The sequence below is a fragment of the Diadema antillarum genome, unplaced genomic scaffold (genome assembly GCF_040938485.1).
Source record: "Diadema antillarum isolate AM-2024a unplaced genomic scaffold, OU_Dant_1.0 seq00000442_RagTag, whole genome shotgun sequence".
Taxonomy (NCBI): Eukaryota; Metazoa; Echinodermata; class Echinoidea; order Diadematoida; family Diadematidae; genus Diadema; species Diadema antillarum.
This window is the reverse complement of record NW_027271417.1, coordinates 847,627-869,651: the sequence shown is the minus strand read 5'-3', so window position 1 is coordinate 869,651 and position 22,025 is coordinate 847,627. Positions and strand designations below refer to the sequence as shown.

The 22,025-nt window shown below is 38.9% G+C and overlaps 1 protein-coding gene across 2 annotated transcripts in view; it reads right to left on the bottom strand.

The window, feature by feature from the left end:
• Positions 1-10,021: 10,021 nt before the first annotated feature.
• Positions 10,022-22,025, bottom strand: part of LOC139732669 (hippocalcin-like protein 1) — a 156,495-nt gene continuing 144,491 nt past the window's right edge. For both annotated transcript variants that reach the window (XM_071643519.1, XM_071643520.1), the window contains 3 exons: positions 18,629-18,995; positions 14,729-14,997; positions 10,022-13,390 (listed from right to left, as the gene is read on the bottom strand). In XM_071643519.1, the coding sequence (XP_071499620.1) occupies positions 13,184-13,390; positions 14,729-14,997; positions 18,629-18,737 (585 nt within the window). In that variant the 5' untranslated portion in view covers positions 18,738-18,995 and the 3' untranslated portion in view covers positions 10,022-13,183. The remainder of the gene's footprint in view (positions 13,391-14,728; positions 14,998-18,628; positions 18,996-22,025) is intronic.

Below are 22,025 nucleotides of genomic sequence, written 5' to 3'. Positions count from 1 at the left end.
CTGGACGAATGGATGCAACAACGTCAACAACAATGTAAAGAGTACAATCATAATAGCAGAACAGCAGAAGATCTTATAAAATAGGAAGTAACTAAGACAGTAATAAGATTCTTCAGTTATATAGTGTAATTCTTTGACATGTGTGTATTGGTTTCTATTATAAATGAAAGCACATCGGAAACCAAATGCATCTCTACGATATGAACAAAATTGGACTCATTACATCAACAACATTTTTTTTTTAAAGTTTAGAATTTTGCATATCCCTACGAAAAATACGATACCGGGAGCAACCAGAAACGTTAAGCAGAGGAAGTGATGATATGTGAAATTACCTCACAATTTTCCTCACAACAGCAATGACTTTTTTTGTTAATGGTGAAACATTATTATTTGTGTGTGTGTGTGTGTGTGTGTGTGTGTGTGTGTGCATGTGTGTGTGTGTGTGTGTGTGTGTGTCACATATCACATACCAGTGAGATGGTTATGAGGTTACTCGCCACCATTTCCTCTTCTAAAAGTTGCTTGAGTGGATCTGACTAGCACGCTGTATCATTCTTCAGCTAAAACAGACCCACAATTCCATAAATTTGTTGTTTCATGTTTGATTCTCCACTGAAATAGCCACCATTCCGTTCATCTGATTTTACTCGTTCATTAAAGGCATAATTTACCATTTGCAGATGAAACAAAAAGCCAGCATTAGTGCTTTAAATAGTTCTAAAATGTGAGTTGGGATAGAAACAACCACTGTAAAAATTTGAATCGGTAAAATCAATGTTAAGTATTGTTAAATATACAAAATGTTAACAATAGTTATGATAAAAATGATTCCAGACTAAACTGTCAGATACGGTTTATTGAGAAAAATACAAATATCTTCTTATATTTTAGGCTTTTTTTGCAAAAATTGTATATGATAGGATATTGTGTGGTACAACAGACGTACACAATAGCCGGGTTCACACGTACACCAATTAGCGGGATACAAATCTCGAGATTTGCATCGCGATCGTCATCCCGAGTTTTTTGCACGTGTGGACAGAAAAAACCCGAAAATTAGCGGGATAAGCATCGCGATGCTAATCCCAAGAAATCTTGCGCTGGTTCGTCAATTAGCGGGATAATTGGCCCCACGCTGGTACGTGTGAACGGTCGGGATTACTATCTCGAGTTTTTACATCCCATCATGCAATGCGCACATCGCAACAGCGAGGCCTCTGCGAAGAGGTCCTTCACCTCTTTGGAGCACAACAACAACAGCGCGCGAACCACACCACTGACGCGTAAAAGACAATGGACAAAGGTAAGTGCGCGCAGGCAGTGATAGAGAAGGGCGCTGTGTGACCCAGTTTGCAGGCTTTGCTGTTATCTCTATCGGCAATTAGCGGGATAATTCGGTACGTGTGGACGCTCGCCAAATTAGCGGGATACCGATCGCGATCGCTATCCCGCTAATTTGGTACGTGTGGACGCTCGCAAAAAAACTCGGGATGAGCATCGCGATCGTCATCCCGCTAATTTGTACGTGTGAACCCGGCTATTTCGGCTATTAGCCGGGTTCACACGTACAAATTAGCGGGATGACGATCGCGATGCTCATCCCGAGTTTTTTGGCGAGCGTCCACACGTACCAAATTAGCGGGATGGCGATCGCGATCGGTATCCCGCTAATTTGGCGAGCGTCCACACGTACCGAATTATCCCGCTAATTGCCGATAGAGACAACAAAGCCTGCAAACTGGGTCACACAGCGCCCTTCTCTATCACTGCTTGCGCGCACTTACCTTTGTCTATTGTCTTTTACGCGTCAGTGGTGTGGTTCGCGCGCTGTTGTTGTTGTGCTCCAAAGAGGTGAAGGACCTCTTCGCAGAGGCCTCGCTGTTGTGATGTGCGCATTGCATGATGGGATGTAAAAACTCGAGATTGTAATCCCGACCGTTCACACGTACCAGCGCGCGGCCAATTATCCCGCTAATTGACGAACCAGCGCAAGATTTCTTGGGATTAGCATCGCGATGCTTATCCCGCTAATTTTCGGGTTTTTTCTGTCCACACGTGCAAAAAACTCGGGATGACGATCGCGATGCAAATCTCGAGATTTGTATCCCGCTAATTGGTGTACGTGTGAACCCGGCTATTAAGTAGTCAGTGGCGTATCTAGGGAAAACGGCGCCCGGGGCAAGCGCGAAAATTGCGCCCCTAATTTCTGAAAAAGTGTTTAACCAACCCTAACCCCATCCCGTGACCCGGTAGGGACTTTAAACAAAGTCCACATGATATGCTTTTTCACGCACTTAAAAGGGGTCTTTTTGAGATTATAATGGGTGTTGATAAATTTTGGCGAGCGAGCGCAGCGAGCGAGCAGAAAATTTTTGTATTTCAGCTTACAAAACATGGAATTCTTGTCATTTCTTGCTTATCAAATCTTACAATTCTAATAAAATAGTGACGGCCTTATAGATAACGATTTATACCAACAAACTGAGGACTTAGAAAAAATACTCTAAATTAGTACGAGGGAGTGAGCCGAAATTTGTATATTTCCGCGTCATGATTACGTTTTGTTCTTATCTTGTTTGATTTGGGGTTTTTTTTGCGCCCCCCCCCCCCGTATGTTCGAAACCGTTGGCGCCTTCTTTTGATCCAATTGGCGATCGCTTCAGAACGAAAGAAATTGCATCCGCTGCTCCGTTAAACATTTTGCCTGCTAAATATAAAATGACGTGTGTGAACACAATAGATATTGTCATTTTCTCCGCGTCATCATCACGTTTTGTTCTTACGTTCTTTTTTATATAAATTTTGGCGAGCGAGCGCAGCGAGCGCGCCGAAAATTTTTGTAGTTCAGCTTACTTACAGAACATGGAATTCTTGTGTGAACACAGATAATAAACATTGTCATTTCCGGGCGAGTTTTTATCTTGTTCTTGTTCTTTTCTTTTTTCCTTTTTTTTTCTGCTTCTTCTTTTATTTTTCTTCTTCTTCGTTTTTTTTTTTTTTTTTTTTTTTTTTGCGCCCCCGAGGAGTGGTGCCCGGGGCACGTGCCCCCCTTGCCCCCCCCCCCCCCCCCCCTAGATACGCCACTGTATGTAGTAACTGTCATATATTGATTTTTTGAACAAATCACTGTTCCCAAAGGTAAAGAGGACCTTTAAGAACGACTGGAAAAAGGTGTGCCACTGCACTTATCATCAATAGGCCTTACTGAAGTTATCCTTGTCAATATATTACACTGTATTTCGTAAAAGTGCATTCATTTACATATTATGTGCATTCAAATTTGCATGTTTAAAGTAGCGAAGTGACTTTGATAAAAAAAAATCTTATAGCTTTGAAATTCATTTTTCGGTACTCAATGAATGATCAGATGTTCGATTTTGGATGTAATCATTGGGCATGAATTTCTAAATGTGTACCTTCAATTTAGGGTGATGAACTGAGTTAACACTTAAAAGGACTTTCAATTTCATTTTTGAAAGATCGATTTTCACAACTGAGCATTCTATTTTGTAATACACATAGGTATAAGCAAGGCTGAGTATGTCCATTTAATCAGTGCATGTGTCTTTTTGTTTTTTGTTTATTTTTGCCATAATGATAATTGTTATTTTAATCTGAACATCTTCTTTTAGCTCAACATTTTATGTTGATTTAGTGATATTCAACCCACACCTTTAAGCACTATTTTTAATCACGATCATCATAATCATCATGCCTATTATTCCAATTTTACATTTTTATTTTCATTATGATTATTGCATTGCTTTGGTAATCTTCATTTTACACATTTTTGTTTTCATTATCATGTGTGATCCACATTATATCGTAGAAGTAGGCCTACTTCAATTTGAAACGCAGTACAAGTTATGTACTATTTTTTTTTAATGGACATTACAAGGATTTAATTTGAATGCTCCTTTTATATCACAAACTTGTTTTCCTATATGTGAATATGAATATTGGGAATAAGCTAGCGACAGGTTGACATGAAGTTGAATAGCCATTACCAAAAATATGTGCGCACTGTATCGGAATGCTAAATTGGCCACGTCAGTTGCCATGTTAGTTAATTTGAACGGCAAAAATTATTTTGAATGATGATGTTTCAATACTTCAACGCATGAGCGCATTTGATGAAAACAATAAAACTATATAGATATATATAACTATATATATATATATATATATATATATATACACATAAATATTTGATTGGGAAGTTTGTCTAGGGAAGCATATAAAAAACCCTCAAATTCCAAAGTAAGAGATTTTTTTTTGGCTGTTGTTCTCAACTACCTTAACCTTTGATCATGAACAAGATTCATGACTTTTTCAACAGATTATCCATTTTTCCTCAAACATTTTTACTAAAAATATTGCTGCATTCACTCAATGTGACATGTACATGTGTATTTGGGTTTCATTCTCATCTTCAAGAAGCTTTCTTCAGAATCACCAAAAATTGGCAAGTCAGCTTTATCCCTGCTCTTAGTAGTGTTAACACCGATATATGGATTTGATGGTTAATAGCCTGCATTTTCGTTTTTAATCTCATTTTACACATACTGGAAATTGATTTATCAGAGAGTAGCCTCTGTGCAAATGAAATCTTTCTGTATTTCCATAAACAAAAATATACTTTACAGGGGAGTGAGTCTGTTGCTCTGTTAAGTCACTTCAGCATTGCTCACTTTTCAGAACTATGAACAGGGCACCAACGCTCCCTTAAAAAATATTAGATGAATAAATAAATGAATAAATATAGATAGATAAATAAATGAATAAAAAATGCCCAAAATGGAAAGACGAGTACATGAGTTATGAATAATTCATACTTGGTTTATTCATATTCATTTTTGTTAAATAACAATTCATGACACAGACAGAGTAACAATGACAGAGAAAGCTGAAGAGATAGAGAGATTACATATAATCAATTTAATCTTCTTCAAAGTTTATACAAGACAGGCAATATACAGTATACAAAAAGAGATGGTAACGCCCTTCAGACTTTAAATGTTACCCACAATCTTCTACCTACACCAACTCCTCAAGTTTGTAAATGTGCCACTATGATAAAATGTTCACTGTAATTCTGCATGGTAGTAACTGTAAATAACTTGATAAAATGCCTTTATTATCATTTTTGTTGTTGTCAGTTTGGAATAATGCATTGATATCACAAGAAAAAGGGAGAGAAGTCGTGATATGAGGCTACCTCCATAACACAAAGAAAAAAATTACATTCAAAACTTAGATTTCTTCATGTGCTCTAGTGTCTAAATATTGTCTCATCTCCCTTGTTTCATTTCAACCATTTATCTTCTTTTTAAATGCACTTAAGGGAGGAGATTCAAATGAAAATCTGATCTCTCAAGCCTGGAACAGTGATTAATGCTATGTCTAGCCAAGAAAGAGAAATTACTATGAAAGCCTTTCAGAAAAAAATCTACACCAGCGACATTTCACTTTGATGTCCATTTATTTCAATGACTCACGTTATTAGATCTCAAGATTTCAAACTGCAAACTTTTTTTAGGTCACAATAGATACTAAAAGAATCTTCCCGTACCAAAAAGAAAAAGAAATATGAATGAATAAATCCAGAATACCTCTTGACAGGATAAAAATCATCTGCGCTTATTACAACATTTTTGTTCCTCGCCCTCCATAAGCATCACTGTTGCTCCTACCAGCTTTCAGTCAAGGCTAATCAGCGCCATTTCAATACACACCCACTCCAGGCAAACTGAAATATGTGAAGGAACTCAAGTCTGATATTTCCTGCACATATTGTCCCCAACATCCTCCTCTTCATGAGGGAAGGATTGACGGGGTGAGGAGACAGAGATCTGGTCAAAAATTTCACTCTCTTTTTTCATAACATTGGAATGCTTGGCAAAAATGATAAAGAAACCAGTTCTCATGTTTATGGATGACTCTTTGCAGTATGTATGACAAATTCACATCTCATTCCATTCATTATGTAAACTTTGACCAATTTCAGCCAATGTACATGAAAGCTTTCTATAGATATATGTATATATATATATTTGCATTATATTGATATCTTTTTGTATTTTCTCACACAAAACCATTGTAAGAATAAACCCAACAGAGACTACTAAATTTTTAGAAAAAAAAATAACATGACATAAATACCAACAGTAATAAACTCTTTGCATAACAAACAATACACATTGGTTCAGTAAAGATCAACCACTTACAAAATAAGGAGAAAAAAATTAAACAAAATATCCCCTTCCAGATGACTTCCACAGGACTACGATCATATGAGTATTGAATATGCACAATTTCTATGCTAATGGACTCCTCTTCTGGTAATTCTCCTATCTACAGTTACTCTCTCATATCCCAAACCCACTTCTGAGACTCACATACAAGGCTAGCTACTTCATATTTGCTTTCAGCTAATGCACATTGCTCGTATCAACAGCTATGAAAAAAGAAAATATACACAGAGTATTTACAGAAAGATTTCTCACTCATACCTCTCATTATAAACCATATATAACAGTAGTAGAATGCATTTCTTCAGAAATGTATTTTTGGGCAAACTATTTTACCACAAGATACATACACAAGACTTCTGTTTTTGTATACCATGAGGCAGACCTGATGCTGAAATGCACCAACGATTCATCCATCGTCTTTCTTTGCACACTCCGACACAATACATCCCAGTAACACATAACTTTATGCACCTGCAAACACAGCCTGTGGAGCAGCGAATACAGACAGATATTTTTGGACACGAGGACTGCTGGGTCTAAGACTACAGGGTGGTACTATCTGACTAGTATTGAGAAGCCTACCTAGTAGGACCTACTAAATGCGTGGAAACTTTCCAACACAAGCCAGTCAAATCAACATGAACTACTTTCCATAATGGGGCTCTCAGTTCACTGACCATAACAGTCAACTTGGGGAATGCATTCCTGATGCACACAAGAGCAAAAGTGTCATATCTCCATCTACTGTGCACAGTTTGATTGGGTGTCCTGCAGAAAGACATAAGTTTGTTCTGTGTGTTTCTGGACCCATTTTGTTTCATCGTTTTTTTCACTCTGAAAGAGAAACAATAAATTATATTATGAACTACAATAAAGACTCGGTACTGGAAAAGTAAAGTGCCAAACTCGGTACACCCATCTGAAAATAGTTGTGATCTTGGATACTCGCCAGAAGATTCTTCCACACACTCCCACAACATACACGACAGGGAGGGATAGAGGTGCTGAGGGTAGTACAAGACATGTGTCTTTATCATTCTGTGTTTAAGCAAGAGGCCTAACTCTGTACAGATGCACACATTCAGTGTACTCGTGGAGAATTCTTGAACCCACTACAATGTCAATCGGGGTCACAACTGTTCCCTGCTACAGGTCTATTAAACATGCTGGGGAAAGCCATACACCCAAAGACTCGACATTCTTCTCCGCTGTATTACTTCTTCATTGCCACATTTTCCCCCTCTTTTTTAAGTCTAGAATTGGGAGAATGATTCTTTTTTAATATACTTTTATCATATTCACTCAGTCCAATATGATGCATATAAGAAAAAAATTAGAAAGTTTGAATTAGAAACTCATAAGACACACATTTTCACCATCCATAGATTATTGAGTGTTTCTGCTAGTTGTGACTAATGCAGCAAGTCAGACTATACAACCTTAATCAGGAGACAAGTAACAAACTTGATTTTCTAAAGGCAAACTAGGCATTCTTACACTCCAAATCCATAAAACACAAAGAAAGAAAAATACCTAAACTGGCTGAAGGCAAGGTCTTGATGAGAGGATCCAGTGAATGTATCCCGAAAAGCTCAAACCATTTTCACTCTTAGCCCGACTTGCATTTGATACCATTTTCAGCTTTCATTCCTAATAAAGGAATCATCATTCTAGTCATTTAATTCATTCATATTCATACAAATGTATATCCATTTTGTTAGTACCGTATCAATTTCTTAATTCATTTATGCATTCATTTATCCCTCTATTCATTGTGCTTTAAGTTACATCTCTCAGATCTGCACCCATCACTTTTCACAAGACCTACTCTCAAAATTAAACATGTCTGCTTCTGAAGCCTTCAAATGAAATCTAACTGAAGTCAGCTAGAAAAGTATAGCAAAGACTGTCATCAAAATACTCTCATGCAACCATACCAGGAGTATCAACTTCTCTTTTGCATCCTTTCATTTATATGTCTAAAGGTAAAGTAAGAAAAAAAAATAACAAAAACACCAACATTTTGTCTGGTGCATTTAGATATTAAAAAAAAAGATACTTAGCAAAACCTTTCATTGCTGTGGAAATTTTTCATCAATGGATAGAGTATTCATATCTATGTAATTATAACAAAGTGTTCTATCAATAGATTTCAAGTACATGTAGTATAATTGCACACTGATTGACCCAGAATGCTTCTTGTTTTAATCCAAAGTTACAGCAAAGATGGGGGAGAAATATAAATCCTGCCCTCTTGTGGTTCAAATTGGACAGGTATTAAATGTTTGTTTGTTTTTGCTTTTTGTTTTTTGTTTGTTTGTTTTTTCCCCAGCAATCTGTGTAGAACTTGTGGTAGTCTAAGTAGGATACAGAAAGATGAGGAGCCACATTGCACTTTGCAGGTAATTAAACACACACAGACACACCACACACATGCTCACATTACATACAAACTGTCACAGGGATTTTCTTTGACTCAGATATACATTAAGGAAAGAAACAGTTGATCAACTTAACACCCGTTCCAACAGTTCCACTGCAGCATACAACAACAGTAGCATCCATGACATGGAATTTGAGGGGGGGGGGGGACAGAAGTATACCAAGGAAATACAAATATTAAAAGAGTAAAGTACCAAAGAATGAAGGATAGTGACATTCAAATTATTGCCAGGGCCTTGGGCAAAACATCTGAAGTGCATAGTTTTACTGCTATTATGGTGGTACCGTGAACGCTTCTTTTTCAAACTTTGTACGATTAACAGTTCATGATCTGTGGCTTTTCAATATTGGTCACGAGCAGAAGAAATGTGGATGATAGAGACATTGAAATCCAGTTCTCTATTTTAGGTCATGCGGAATGTCAAACAGCATTCTACAGCCATTCATCATGCTGGAGTACTGCAGTAAGCACAGGAGATTTCTGTGAGGAAGCCTTTGGAAAATCTCACTGAAATGTCTGGCTTTCATATCACCTTAATTACTAACATTTGGAATGAATATTAGTCATCATTTCAAATAATATCATTTTTTTCAGGAGAAAAATTCTGTAATGTATTTAGAATGTCAGCTTTTCACTAAATAACTTAATGAATATTTGAAGATGAAAAAGAAAATATCAAAGCAAAAACTTACTGCAATCAGAACAAGGCTGTCAGTTTAACTCATCTGCAAATAATCACTGCACTTTTAATCAGCAGATTTGTGCTATAATTATGATAGCAAAACTTTAATTCATTTGCTTCTCTTTTTCTCTTTTCTTTGAAGGGACATTTTCTTGAGCCGCAGTGACAGCTATGATAATGAAGTATTACAATGCATGCACACTTACAACATGTTGGCAAAGATCTGCTTTATAATGAAGGAGGTTAAAAAATCCCTAAAAAGCAAAAGAAAACAAAGAAGACTGACAGCATTTCTTTTGCAAATAGGAGGCTTGGTACATGACATACTCAAGAACAATTCAACCATGAACATTGAAGTATGATATATACATCACAATATATCACAATTATCATGCTTGTTCTTTCAGTCCCTTTACAGTCTAACAGACATGAAGCTAACTGAGATACAACACTTCTGATAATTTATACCATGATAAAATTCAAGAGTGTTCTTGTACCTTTTTTTTTCTTCACAGAAGCCAGACAGAAAGATGCCTGCATCTTTCAAAAAGAAAATAAACTGAAAAAGCAAATCAAAGTCCTTTCAAATGACCTATTAAACTTGTGTTTCTACAATAGGAATTTAGTGCCTTTTTTGTGTGTGTGTGACTGTACATATGTATCTGGTGATAAAAGCTCAAGTCTAGTTACAAGCATTGAGCAAGAGAATTGTGCCTCTAAACACCTTTCCATGGAATAAGTCTGTGTCAAATCAGATTCTATCTACATAAGCACTTTTGTCACAAAAGCTCATGTAAATGAAAATGTCAGAGAAAGAAATGTATGCCAACAGTGTGTACACATTTGGTACAGTATCAAATTTGGTATACATTTCTATTTGACACCTCAATGCATAACAGCCTAGGTATACTTCCGGAAAACTATTGGGAGAAAAAAAAATTAATTGAATGAATATTTCAGACTTGAGAGACAAATCATTTTGGCCCTTATGTGAAGGGATACATTTGGTTTCCAACCAGCAGGGTTTCATTCCACTTAATGATGGCATCACTGTGGATGGAACGGAGAGTACACCTCTTTAGACAGAATTCACTCTATCATGCAGAAAGGACTACAAAGTTACTTTTATACTCCCGACTGCAAGTGTGGCTCATGCATTCTCTCTTTGCACACTACAAGGTCAGTTAGCATGCCATTCAAAAGCACTGCTCTGCATTAACAATTCCGGGTGCAGTGGATACACAGTTAGATTAATTAACCTACCAATGTTAAACATGTCTTTCTTTATGCTGGAATTACTGATACCACTTTCATATCATCAATACTTTCCATAAAGATCAATGTGACAATAACTTCTGTATTGGAAAAACAGATACAATGTAGATGCAGTACGAAAAAAAAAAGAGTAGAAAGAATACCACAGGGTGGCAGTACCACGAAAATTAAAAGAAGATAAAATTTGGTCGCTTGGTGATTGGACCTGGAATATATAGACTTGGTCATTGATCTTGCTTTGAGACGTTATGGAACTACATTGTACGATGGGGATGACACACTTGATCAAGTAAAGATTTAAAATGTGCAAAATTACAGAGATTTACAATTTAAAAAAAAAGGGGGGCGACAACTTTTTCATTCAGAAACATGGAAAGAAACAAACATATAGCACATAACCTCTGTTATCACGGGCAGTCTGATGGTAACAAAAAGTACAACGATACTGATGACGACCATGACATAAGACTGCAGTGACGATCACGATAAACTTTACAGAGACGAACAAACGGAGAGTTTGCTTCTAACGCTTGAGAAAGGCGGTCAACATCCACTGGAAAATCTTCTCGACATGAAGAATAGACAAATGATCAAAGAAGAGTACACATCAATGCAAGGAGTCAATCAAACTGCTTCTGTCTATGTACAGCTACTGGGAACAGTCATCAACATGGCGGTGGCTGGAAACCTTCCACTCCCATTAGTGTCAAATCTCCCATAGCATGGCTGATATCTAATACACCTCCAACCAGTATATCAACATTACATATTCTAACTACAGCTACAACTACAACTCAGCAAGGCAGCAACGTCCTGAAATGGCTTCATCCTCAAATTGGCAACACATGAGAAAGAAACAAGCAAGGCAAGTGTTGGTAATTTTAATTTTCTGGAAAGAAAGGAGAACATAAAAATATGCATGTGTCTACTCATAGCTCTGCAATGAATTACTGGGAAACACACACACAAAAAAACTGAATTTCTTTTCAAAAAATAATTAAGTAAGTATGAAAGAAAGGCTAAAAATAAAAGAAGAAAAAGCAATCCATAGTCTGGGTCACAAAACAATGGAAAGGTGCTAGCGCTGTCTGGAGACTACAATCAAACTCATCATAACACTTCATGGGGAAGCTTCTGTGCAATCAGTGTCAAATGCCAGTGTAACACAGCTCAAAATTACACACGAAAGTGTATTAGTGCAGAAAATTGACTACACTCCACACTGGTGTACACTGTGTGCTTTACACAAAAGGTCTGGTGTTAGTCATCCTCCACCCTGTGTTACCCTTGGCAATATGATAACATCTCGCTTGAACTGCAGGATATAGTTTGACCTGTTCCATGTCTTAACGGCCCAAAGAGTCAGCCCTCAATAAGGTATTACACATTGCTTGTTTTCCTTTCAAAAAGTGATGTGTGTGATTACTAATGTCTGGTTTGCATTACTGAAAGAAAAAAAAAGAAAGGAAATGACGGCTGCAGGAATCATTCTTTCCCTGAACTACCCCTTCCTCTGACAAAAGAAAGAAAGAAGGAATGTGGGACATATGAAACTAAAAACAGTTGATATTTTACTCCCTTGATAATAATCATAAGCTCTAATTGGTCATTGGCTCTTGTATATTTACAGGCTTAATAGCTTTAATACTTGTATTTTAAATTTTTGAATGAAACTATCAAACTGTAACTGTACTTCTGGCCCTCCTTCTGAGTTCCAGGCTCAGAAAGACACAGACAATCTGATTTCTTATTCGGTTTCTGTCTGAAATGGCAGCCAAAATAACAATTTTTTTTTCTGTTATACCAATAAAAGTTCAGTATGCAAGACTGCATAACTGGTCAACTTGACATAAGACTATAGTGACTGTGAAATACAAATCTAGAAAAATGCCCCCAAGAAAACCAACAACTGTGACTGTAACCCCTAAAAAAGACTTGTAGTAAGTCATCCCCATCCCTCCTGTAACATAAAATATTTTTTTAAAACATTAAATCCTCTCTACAGTATTTCTGCAGTACCTCAAAGAAGACTTTTTCAAATGCCATTCACGCCAAGAAACTAGCAATCTTATTTCGATAACATTTACCGGTACTCTCACACCCCTTTCCAGGTGGAGTCAATCCATCTTAGCACTGCAATGTTGACCTCAGTGGACTATCACTTTATGGTGTCTGGGGGGAAAGTCATACGGAATATACCACACTGCCTTCCAGGTCTGGTCTTACGTCAACCTCCAAAATAACGGGGAAACAGACATGTACATACACCATTCCATCACGTCGTGATTGGAAGTCAAACTTCTCGAGAAGAGCATATTATCTACATAGATAGTCCTTGAACTTTACATCATGGCTTTATAAGGAGATGATACCTCTTGCACACAGTTTCGTATCTATTATTGTTTTTCTTACATGATCTCACATCACTTGCTTGTATGTGTGTATATGTGTATGCATGTGTGGGTGTAAACGTGTGTTGCTGAAATCTCTGGCTCTCCAGGTTACATCTACAGGTAGAAATCGGTTTCACTTCGTGACGGCGCTCCCGCTGGGGTCGCACTGCAGCAGTCGCACTATCGAGGGGTCCTGCTTTGCCCCCTTGATGAACTCCGCCAGGGACAGCTTGCCGTCCGAGTTCTCATCCATCTGCCGGAAGATTTTATCTGTCCTCTTCTCTGGGGTAGACTCATCTTCGGGCATCTTCATCACTGTGCCAACCATCTTGTAGATTGCCTGGTATATATACAAATACATTTTTTTTTTTGAGGGGGAAAGGGAGGAAGGGAGAGAATAGGATAAAGGAGAGAAATAGATTGATAGATAGACAGATAGATAGACAGACAGACAGACAGACAGATAGAAAGATAGGTAAATAGATAGAAAGATTGACAGATAGATGGTCAGATAGATAGATACATAGATAGATCAAAAGATAGATGGATAGACAGATAGATAGATTGATAGACAGACAGATAGATAGATAGATAGACAGATAGATCGATAGATCGATAGATAGATAGAAAGATGAATAGATAGATAGATAGATAGATAGATTGATAGATAGATAGAAAGATGGACAGATAGACAGGCAGACAGACAGACAGAGAGAGAGAGAGAGAGAGAGAGAAGGAAGAGGGAGAGGATGAGAGGGAGATGGAGAGGAGATATGAGATTATTAATGTGTCCAAGCTGCACAAATAATTGCCATATCTTTGGGATGAAGACATATGACCTATGCTTTGGTATTTCTTCAGTGGCAATACAGATATCCATTGGCTCTATTTCAGTGCAGATCAGCATGGGTGTTTGAAACTAACTCTCAGTTGGAATCATACGATCCCAATTGCTTCAAAGCAGCAATTTTGAGAGAGCGTTTCACTCTTACCCGGTACTCACTAGCTAGGCTTGTCGAATTCATGCTGTGGTCCAGGGCCCTGTTGAATAAAAGTTGAGATCAAACACAAGCCAGGAAATCAAACATAAATCTCTAACTTCTTAATTTTGATTGGCTGATACTTGCTGTATGTTTGATTTTCTGACTATATCTAATTGCATCTTTTAATGCAACAGGGCCTCGTTCTGTTTTTGATGGTTATAACCAAATGCCAAAATAAATGCATGTACTGTAAAACCAGAAATTTTTGTGAGCATAAAACTTATGCAAATTCTGTGAAGCCATGATTAACAAAAGTTCTTGTCTACACAATGCAGTGTTGATTCACAAAAGTTTCACCCTACAAATATTTCTGGTTCTACAATGAGTGCCATATACAAAGAGAGTCTGGCCAACTCGTAAATTGGACGCCATGTCGTTGCCCAGTGTATAACACGTTATAGGGTTAGCGCGTACACTCAAGACATAATAATGAAAACCTACCATACAAGGGGTAGTGAACAATGGGCACTGAGTATGAGCGCACTTTGGTAACGACATGGCTCCGCAAAGATCACGGGACCACTTTTGACCAATCACAGGTTTCAAAACTCATAAGCCGAAGACCGAGTTGGCCAGACTCTCTTTATATACAGCACTGCCTACAGTACGTGTAAAGCGCCCTCTACCCTGGTTACCTGGACAATCTCCAGCATCTCACTGCGGGAAATAAAGCCGTTTCCATCCAGGTCATACATACTGAAGGCCCACTTTAGCTTCTCCTCTAGCTTCCCTCGCGACGTCACGCTCAGCGCACAGATGAACTCGCGGAAATCGATCGTGCCGTCGCCATTCGAGTCGAATGTGCGGAAAACATGCTCGGCGAATTTAGAGGCGTCGCCGTAAGGGAAGAAGTTGCCGTATATCTTTTTGAATTCTTCCACCGTTAAGTGACCACTGGGACAATCTGTGACACATAATAAATACACAAAAAAAGGAAATATCAAATACAAGAAAACAAATGAAAAGGCAGCATTTTTCACTGCATTCTGATTCATTGCATACACTACTTCTGCCTGACACATTCATGGTAGCCTTCAAAACAACTTCAAAAAAATTGCCTAATCATGACATGACTGACTTAACATTGTGAAAAACCCCTAAAAAAATGAAATTGACAAAGGGGGCAATATGAAATGTCTGCAGATATGAGAAGGATTATGCATTCTGCACAGCATTTTTTATGCTTGAATTTCTCAAACACCTTGCATGAACACTTTTCTGAACATGTGGTTGACTTTTTCATCTCCAGCTGGAGTTGGAATTACACCACATACATGTACTTCTCATATGACACATAACCTAGTTTTTTTTAACATTTTTTTTTTTAGTATGACCTTTTTACCAATAATTATCCTTCATACTTAACTTTCACAAATACCTCATTAAGCCGTGAGAATCTGTGAACAAGCAATGTCACAAGCAGGGCCTCACAACTTACCACATGTGAGCAATTAGAGCTCTGTGAAGGCTGCTCATGCAAGGACAGTGAGATAATTACCATGTAGGTGCTTTGAATCATGCTTGATAATTGCAGAAGACGAAATGACAGTAATATGTACTCCTGGTAATCGCTTACGTGTCTGTCTGGTATTTTACTGGCCACAGTGACACACCAACACTTTAAAAGAGGGGTAAAGACTAAAACACCTGCCTTCCTTGGTTTTGGGTTCATGGGTAATTGGTGACATCAAACAATTCAAATGCAGGCGTGATTTCGTAGGCAGGGGAGGACAATGTATCAGTGTATAAGACTCTCTCCCCCCCCCCCCCCCAAAAAAAAAGAAGAAGTATGTACAGTATGTACAGTATGTATGTTTATATCTTAGGCTATGAATTCTTTACAGGTGTATCATGTGCATCTCGAAAGTTTCTTGATTTAATAGTAATTTTGGTTGCCCATATAATCATCACTTGGTTTGAAATAGACACATCATATACAAGCTCTATCACCCTCTTTGGGTGAGTGGGATACAATCCTGAACACTGCTGACCACAGGAGGTAGGCAGCCACACAAGACTCCACATAGACAGACTGTATCTAGAGCTCAGTTGCCAATATTTTTTTGACAATGATGCATCCACGATGCCTGCCTCTGGCAAAGAATGGAATGATTGATTTGTGGGGGACCGATAGATCATGATGACGCTTTGGTGATAGAGGTACAGCGGAAGGGTGGACAGGGGTTGGGGCACTGCAGGGTAGATACAGAACGTATCAAGAAATATAACATGGAGAGAGAAAAGTAAGATTGATAGAAAAAGGACAGAGTGATTAAAAAAAAAAAGGTAATACTGAGCAAAGGGATGGGGAGACATACAGACAGACAAAGAAAGAAGGGAAGAAAAAGCAAGGAAGAAAGAAAGAAACAGAAATGTAAAACATAGAGGAACAGAGATACAGAAATAGACCATTCACTGGCAAAGTGCAGATGTAATAACTGATGCCTTCAAACTTATCTGACTACTTGGCTTCCAATTCACAAGTTGTTATCAAAAAGACCCTCAACCAGTAGCTAACGAAGAACAAAAGTGTTTGAATCTCTAAATCATTCATGGTGAATTTGGCACCATGGGTGAATAGAAGTCCTGCAGAGCAGTACGTTCCTTGACACCACAAGAGCTCAGGCAAAGATCTGTTGAATGCTAACCCATTGAGGACGGGCTGATTTTGCTACACCACGCTTTTCCCACAGACACCCTGCCTGAGTCTACTTATAACTCGTCCTCAACCGGTTAACCATGAGCTGCACTAAAAGGCAACTGGGGTAGGTAGTAACTGGTCTCGCCATCCAGCATGGTTTGTGAAGGTTTTAATTCAAAACCCACTGGATTCTTTTATTTCTGGGCAATCTGTCCTTGTACTGGGTCAAGTACTCAATATTCCATACAGCCTGATCCCCAAGGACCATGTAAACCACCCTTCATTAGGGCAAGTCATAATAAATTCATGAGAAAATCTCTCATTAGTTCCATCTCTGGTGGTTATGCATAAAAAAAAACAAAAAAACTGCTCAGGTCAGAAAATTTGCCATAATAGTCAGGTAAACAGAGTGGAGCCATTACCACTGTAAGAAATTGAGCCTTTGACCCATTTCATATGGCCTCACTGATCTAATCTCTTGGTTGATGGCCTTAATTTCAACTAATACCATTATACAGAGAGAGATTTTCTTCTTTTTTTTTTTTTGGGGGGGGGGGGATTTAACAAGGTATGTGTTAAGATGGTTGAAGTATTTTAACCATCTTAAAAGGCAAATATAACTTCTAGCTTTATAATCACAAGGAAAAAAGAATCTTGTATGATGTGTACTGATTCTCAGAAAAGACAAGACAATCTGAAAAATGGACAAAACAAAAAGAAATAGTACATCCACACTTGACTAATACAAGTGTGCTGACCTCTTTGATCTACTCCTTTGAATCATTCTACAAAAGAGAATATTCAAATAGGGATCACTTCTACACTTGACCCATTGAGGACAGACTGATTTTGCTACAACACACATTTCCCATAGACACTTGCCCGAGTATACTCGGGACTTGTGCTCAATGGTACACAATAATCTTTTCAGTAGGATCTATTGGGATGATCAGTAGGAGCAGAGAAGGGTTGGTTTGAGATGGGTAGGGTGTAAAACAGGTGGAGAGTGAGTGGACAGGGGGTGAAGAGAGGCATGGTGGAGAGAGGAGTCTACAGCAATTAGCCTGGACCCTTCCCCTGACCCTATGAAACCCTGAACCTAATCCTATCCTAACCCTAACTCAAACTCTGAATCCTAAACCTAACCCTTATCTTTACTTTAACCTTATTACTAACCATTAAATAGCCAGGGGGGAGGGGGGGGGGGGTAATTGCCCTGATATGGGAGAGAGGTGGTGGAAGAAGGTGAGGTGAGAGGGGTGGAGTAGAGATGGGTGGGGTGAGAGGTGAGGGGGGTGTTAGGAAGGGCGGTAGTTTGAGGGGGGAGAGGTTGAGACCGGGTGGTGTGAGGGAGGCAATTTGAAGGGTAGTTTGTGAGGGGTAGGGTGAGAGGGGTGTGGAAGAAGGGTGATGGTGTGAGGGGTGCTTTGAGAGGGGGGTGTGGTGGGTTGGGTGGTGGTTTGAGGGGTGGTGATTTGAGAGTGGTATGGTGGGAAGGGTGGTGGTTTGAGGGATACAGTCAGAGTGTGGTAGGAAGGGTGTTAGTTTGTGGGATGGATTGAGGGACGGATTGAGGGATACTTTGAGGGGTAGTTTGAGAGTGGTGTAGTGGGAAGGGTGATGGTTTGGGAGGGGTATGGCATGAAGGGCAAGGGCCAGAGGGAAAGTGGTGGGAAGGGTGTTGGTTTGAAGTGTGGTTTTGACAGGGGTGTGGTAAGAAATCAGGTGATTGGAGGGATAGGGTCAGAGGGAGTGTGTTGGGAAGGGTTTTGGTTTCCAAGGTTCTTCTAATTAGCCACAATATACGTATACAATAAGTTACTACAAGCACTTAACCACTGGGCCAGCAACTTTTATAGGAGGAATGTTGTCCCACAAACAGGTGCCAGCTCACCTTTGAGAAAGCCCTTGTACCATTCTTGCAGTTCATGCTCGTTGAACTCTGTGTTCTCCCTCAGGTCAGTCAGCATCTCCGGCCTCAGCTTACTGTTCTGTTTCCCCATGGTGGTGGCTCAGTCCTGCCTTGGTCCACCCAGATCTGTCCTAGCCAGTCCTCTCTCGGCCGAGGGTTCGGTCTATCTCCCTGGATGACTTTCTGCTCCACTCCCTGTGACTGATGGCCTGGATATCACTCTTCCTCAGTGAACGTCTGTTTCCAAGGGTTAATCTACCGCTGGATTTGGCATCCAGTCTCCCAAGTCGGTCCAAGAGATGGAGCTTGTACAGCTTCCAGCAAGAATGGCAAGAAGCTGACTGCAATTCTGAAGAAGAAAGAGATGATTTATATAAAGCGAAGGTAAAGTGATGACGTACAATGACTTTGACGCAGCGAATATGATAATGATGTCCCTTTACCAAGACGTCATGGAATCCATTCGTTTCTTTCTATCATACTCAGTAATATCACTCCTAAAGCCTAATTATCAGACAAAGTGAAGGAAAGTTAGATTAATTTTTGAAGGACTACTCTCAATTTCATTTTGCAGTAAAATGGAGACTTCATTTCCGATTTTGAAACTGAAGTCCACTATGAAGCAGAAGACATATAATGCGGTGCGTCATTGTGTTACCCCATTAAAGTCAGAGGTCACAAAAGGACAAAAAAATGTGGTTAATGCAGACTTTGGCAACTTACATCAGTCAGGTTTACTCACTTGTATAAACCCATACAAATTTGTGAGATTTCTAATTCAGAACTGAAATTCCTCCATCTTATCTTCCAGTATAAAGTTTCCAACTCCTGTATGAAGAAAGTTACTGTATACTGTGTACACAGTGTTTATTTCTGGAAGTTGACTGACATTTGCAAATTAAAAGCTCACAAATATATTGTCTCCCATATAAACATAACTGCACTGCATATATTGACTCCAAGGTAAGAAATCCTTCCCTGACAGGGAACAGTATTTACATTTCATCCATTACCATGGTTTTTGATCATGAAGTCAACCATTCACAAAATTGCTGAGCAAGCCCCAATTTGCAATTACACTGATGCTATGTGGCTAATCCAACTAGAAATATCACTTAAGGTGATTAATACCCCCGCCCCGTGACGACAGTCTTACCCAAGGAATGATCTTTCCTTGATCTTCTGCCATTTAAATGCCGTTACCATGGCAACGCAGCTTCCGACACGTCCGAAAAATATGTCTTGCACATCTTCCCACCAAGACTATTGTGTGTGCCACATTTCATAAGCTTTTGTCAAAAACTGAGGAAGTAGTTCAATCCACAAGATCTTTCCTTGATCTTCCGCCATTAATATGCCGTTACCATGGCAACGCAGCTTCCGACACGTCCAAAAAATATGTCTTGCACATCTTCCCACCAAGACCAATGTGTGTGCCACATTTCATGAGCTTCAGTCGAATACAGAGGAAGTAGTTCAATCCGCAAGATCTTTCCTTGATCTTCTGCCATTTATATGCCGTTACCATGGCAACGCAGCTTCCGACACGTCCGAAAAATATGTCTTCCACATCTTCCCACCAAGATCAAGGTGTGTGCCACATTTCATAAGCTTTGGTCAAAAAACTGAGGAAGTAGTTAAATCCGCAAGATCTTTCCTTGATCTTCTGCCATTAATATGCCGTTACCATGGCAACGTACTTTTGGGTACTGTCAAAAAATGCGTCTTGCACATCTACAACCAAAGGCACACATCTGTACCAAGTTTCATGGAAATTGGGCAAAAACTGAGGAAGTAGTTTGCAACACAAAATTTTCCATCATTTTGGCTCATAATATGTGAGCTGTTACCATGGCAACATACTTTTTGTCACTGTCAAGAAATGTGTCATGCTGACCTATATCCTAAGACAAACAGGTGTTCAATATGAATTCCATGAGAATTGGAAGAACACTGATGAAGCAGTTTTGCCATGAAGCATTTTGCCCTATATTTTACCAATAACATGCCGTTACCATGGCAACGCACTTTTTGCCACTGCGGAAATATGTGTCTTGCACATTAACATATTCAGATGAACATCTGTACCTAATTTCATAAAAATTGATCAAAAACTGTGGGAGGAGTTCGCGACACAAGATTTGTACCCATTTTTGCCCATAATATGCCGTTACCATGGCAACATACTTTTGGGTACTGTCAAAAAATATGTCTTGCACATCTACAACCCAAGGCACACATCTGTGCCAAGTTTTATGGGAATCGGTTGAAAACTGAGGAAGTAGTTCGCGACGCAAGATTTGCAACGGACCGACCGCCCGACCGCCCGACCGCCCGACCGCCCGACCGACCGCCCGACCGTCCGCTGATTCCTATATACCCCCTTCAAACTTCGTTTGGCGGGGGTATAATAATTCCTGGAGAAGAAGTCTTGAAATATAGGGGGGGGGGGACAGCCCTGATTCTGCTATGAAGAAACTTAAAATGACAGCCATTCATGTACTAACTCATACTGTGAAGTGGAAATTTTCGCAGTGTTGAAATTTTCGCGCATTTCGCGCAACCAGAAACTAGCCCGAAAATAAAAACACGCGATTATTTTTGCCTGCCATATGTTCCTGTGCGTGATGCCTTGATTCCACGAAATTAAAAACAGTCGAAACTCTTCTCACCCGGCCAAGTGTGAAAAATTAGTCGCGCGAAAATATCCACTTTTACAGTAGTATAAACTTGGTTCTATCACTTCTGCTTTTAGAGAAGAAGATTTTTAAAGACTCCTTAATTAGTTATTAATTTCTTTATTTTTTATTTCATTTTTATATATATATATATATATATATATATATATATATATATATATATATATATATATTTATTTATTTATCTATTTACTTATTTATTATCATTATTATTATCACCATTATTACTATTATTTTTTTTTTTGGGGGGGGTGCGGAGATTTGCCCCCACCCCTGTTGGGGCATGGTGCCCATTTGAAGAAACTGAGATCCTATCCCCCTAGGTGTGCTACCTGCCAAGTTTGGTGAAAATGGGTTGTGAGGTTTTCAAGAAGAAGATGAAAATGTAAAAAGTTTACACATGATGTACAACACATCACTGACAGCTGACGCCGGATGAAGAGTGATCACAATAGCTAAAAACAAAATCGTCAATAAGTTAATACATATTTAACTTTGTTAATCTGGTTTGCAATTAATGAGTTGTATACCTCTAGTTGATGTATTCACCCATCGCTAATAACTGGAACAATTAGTCTCATGTCAGAGTGTGTGTGTGTATGTGTACAACACTTTCATATAAATATTAAAAAAGAGATAAAAGATTAGGAGTAGAAAGCCTTAAACATTGACGGTTAATA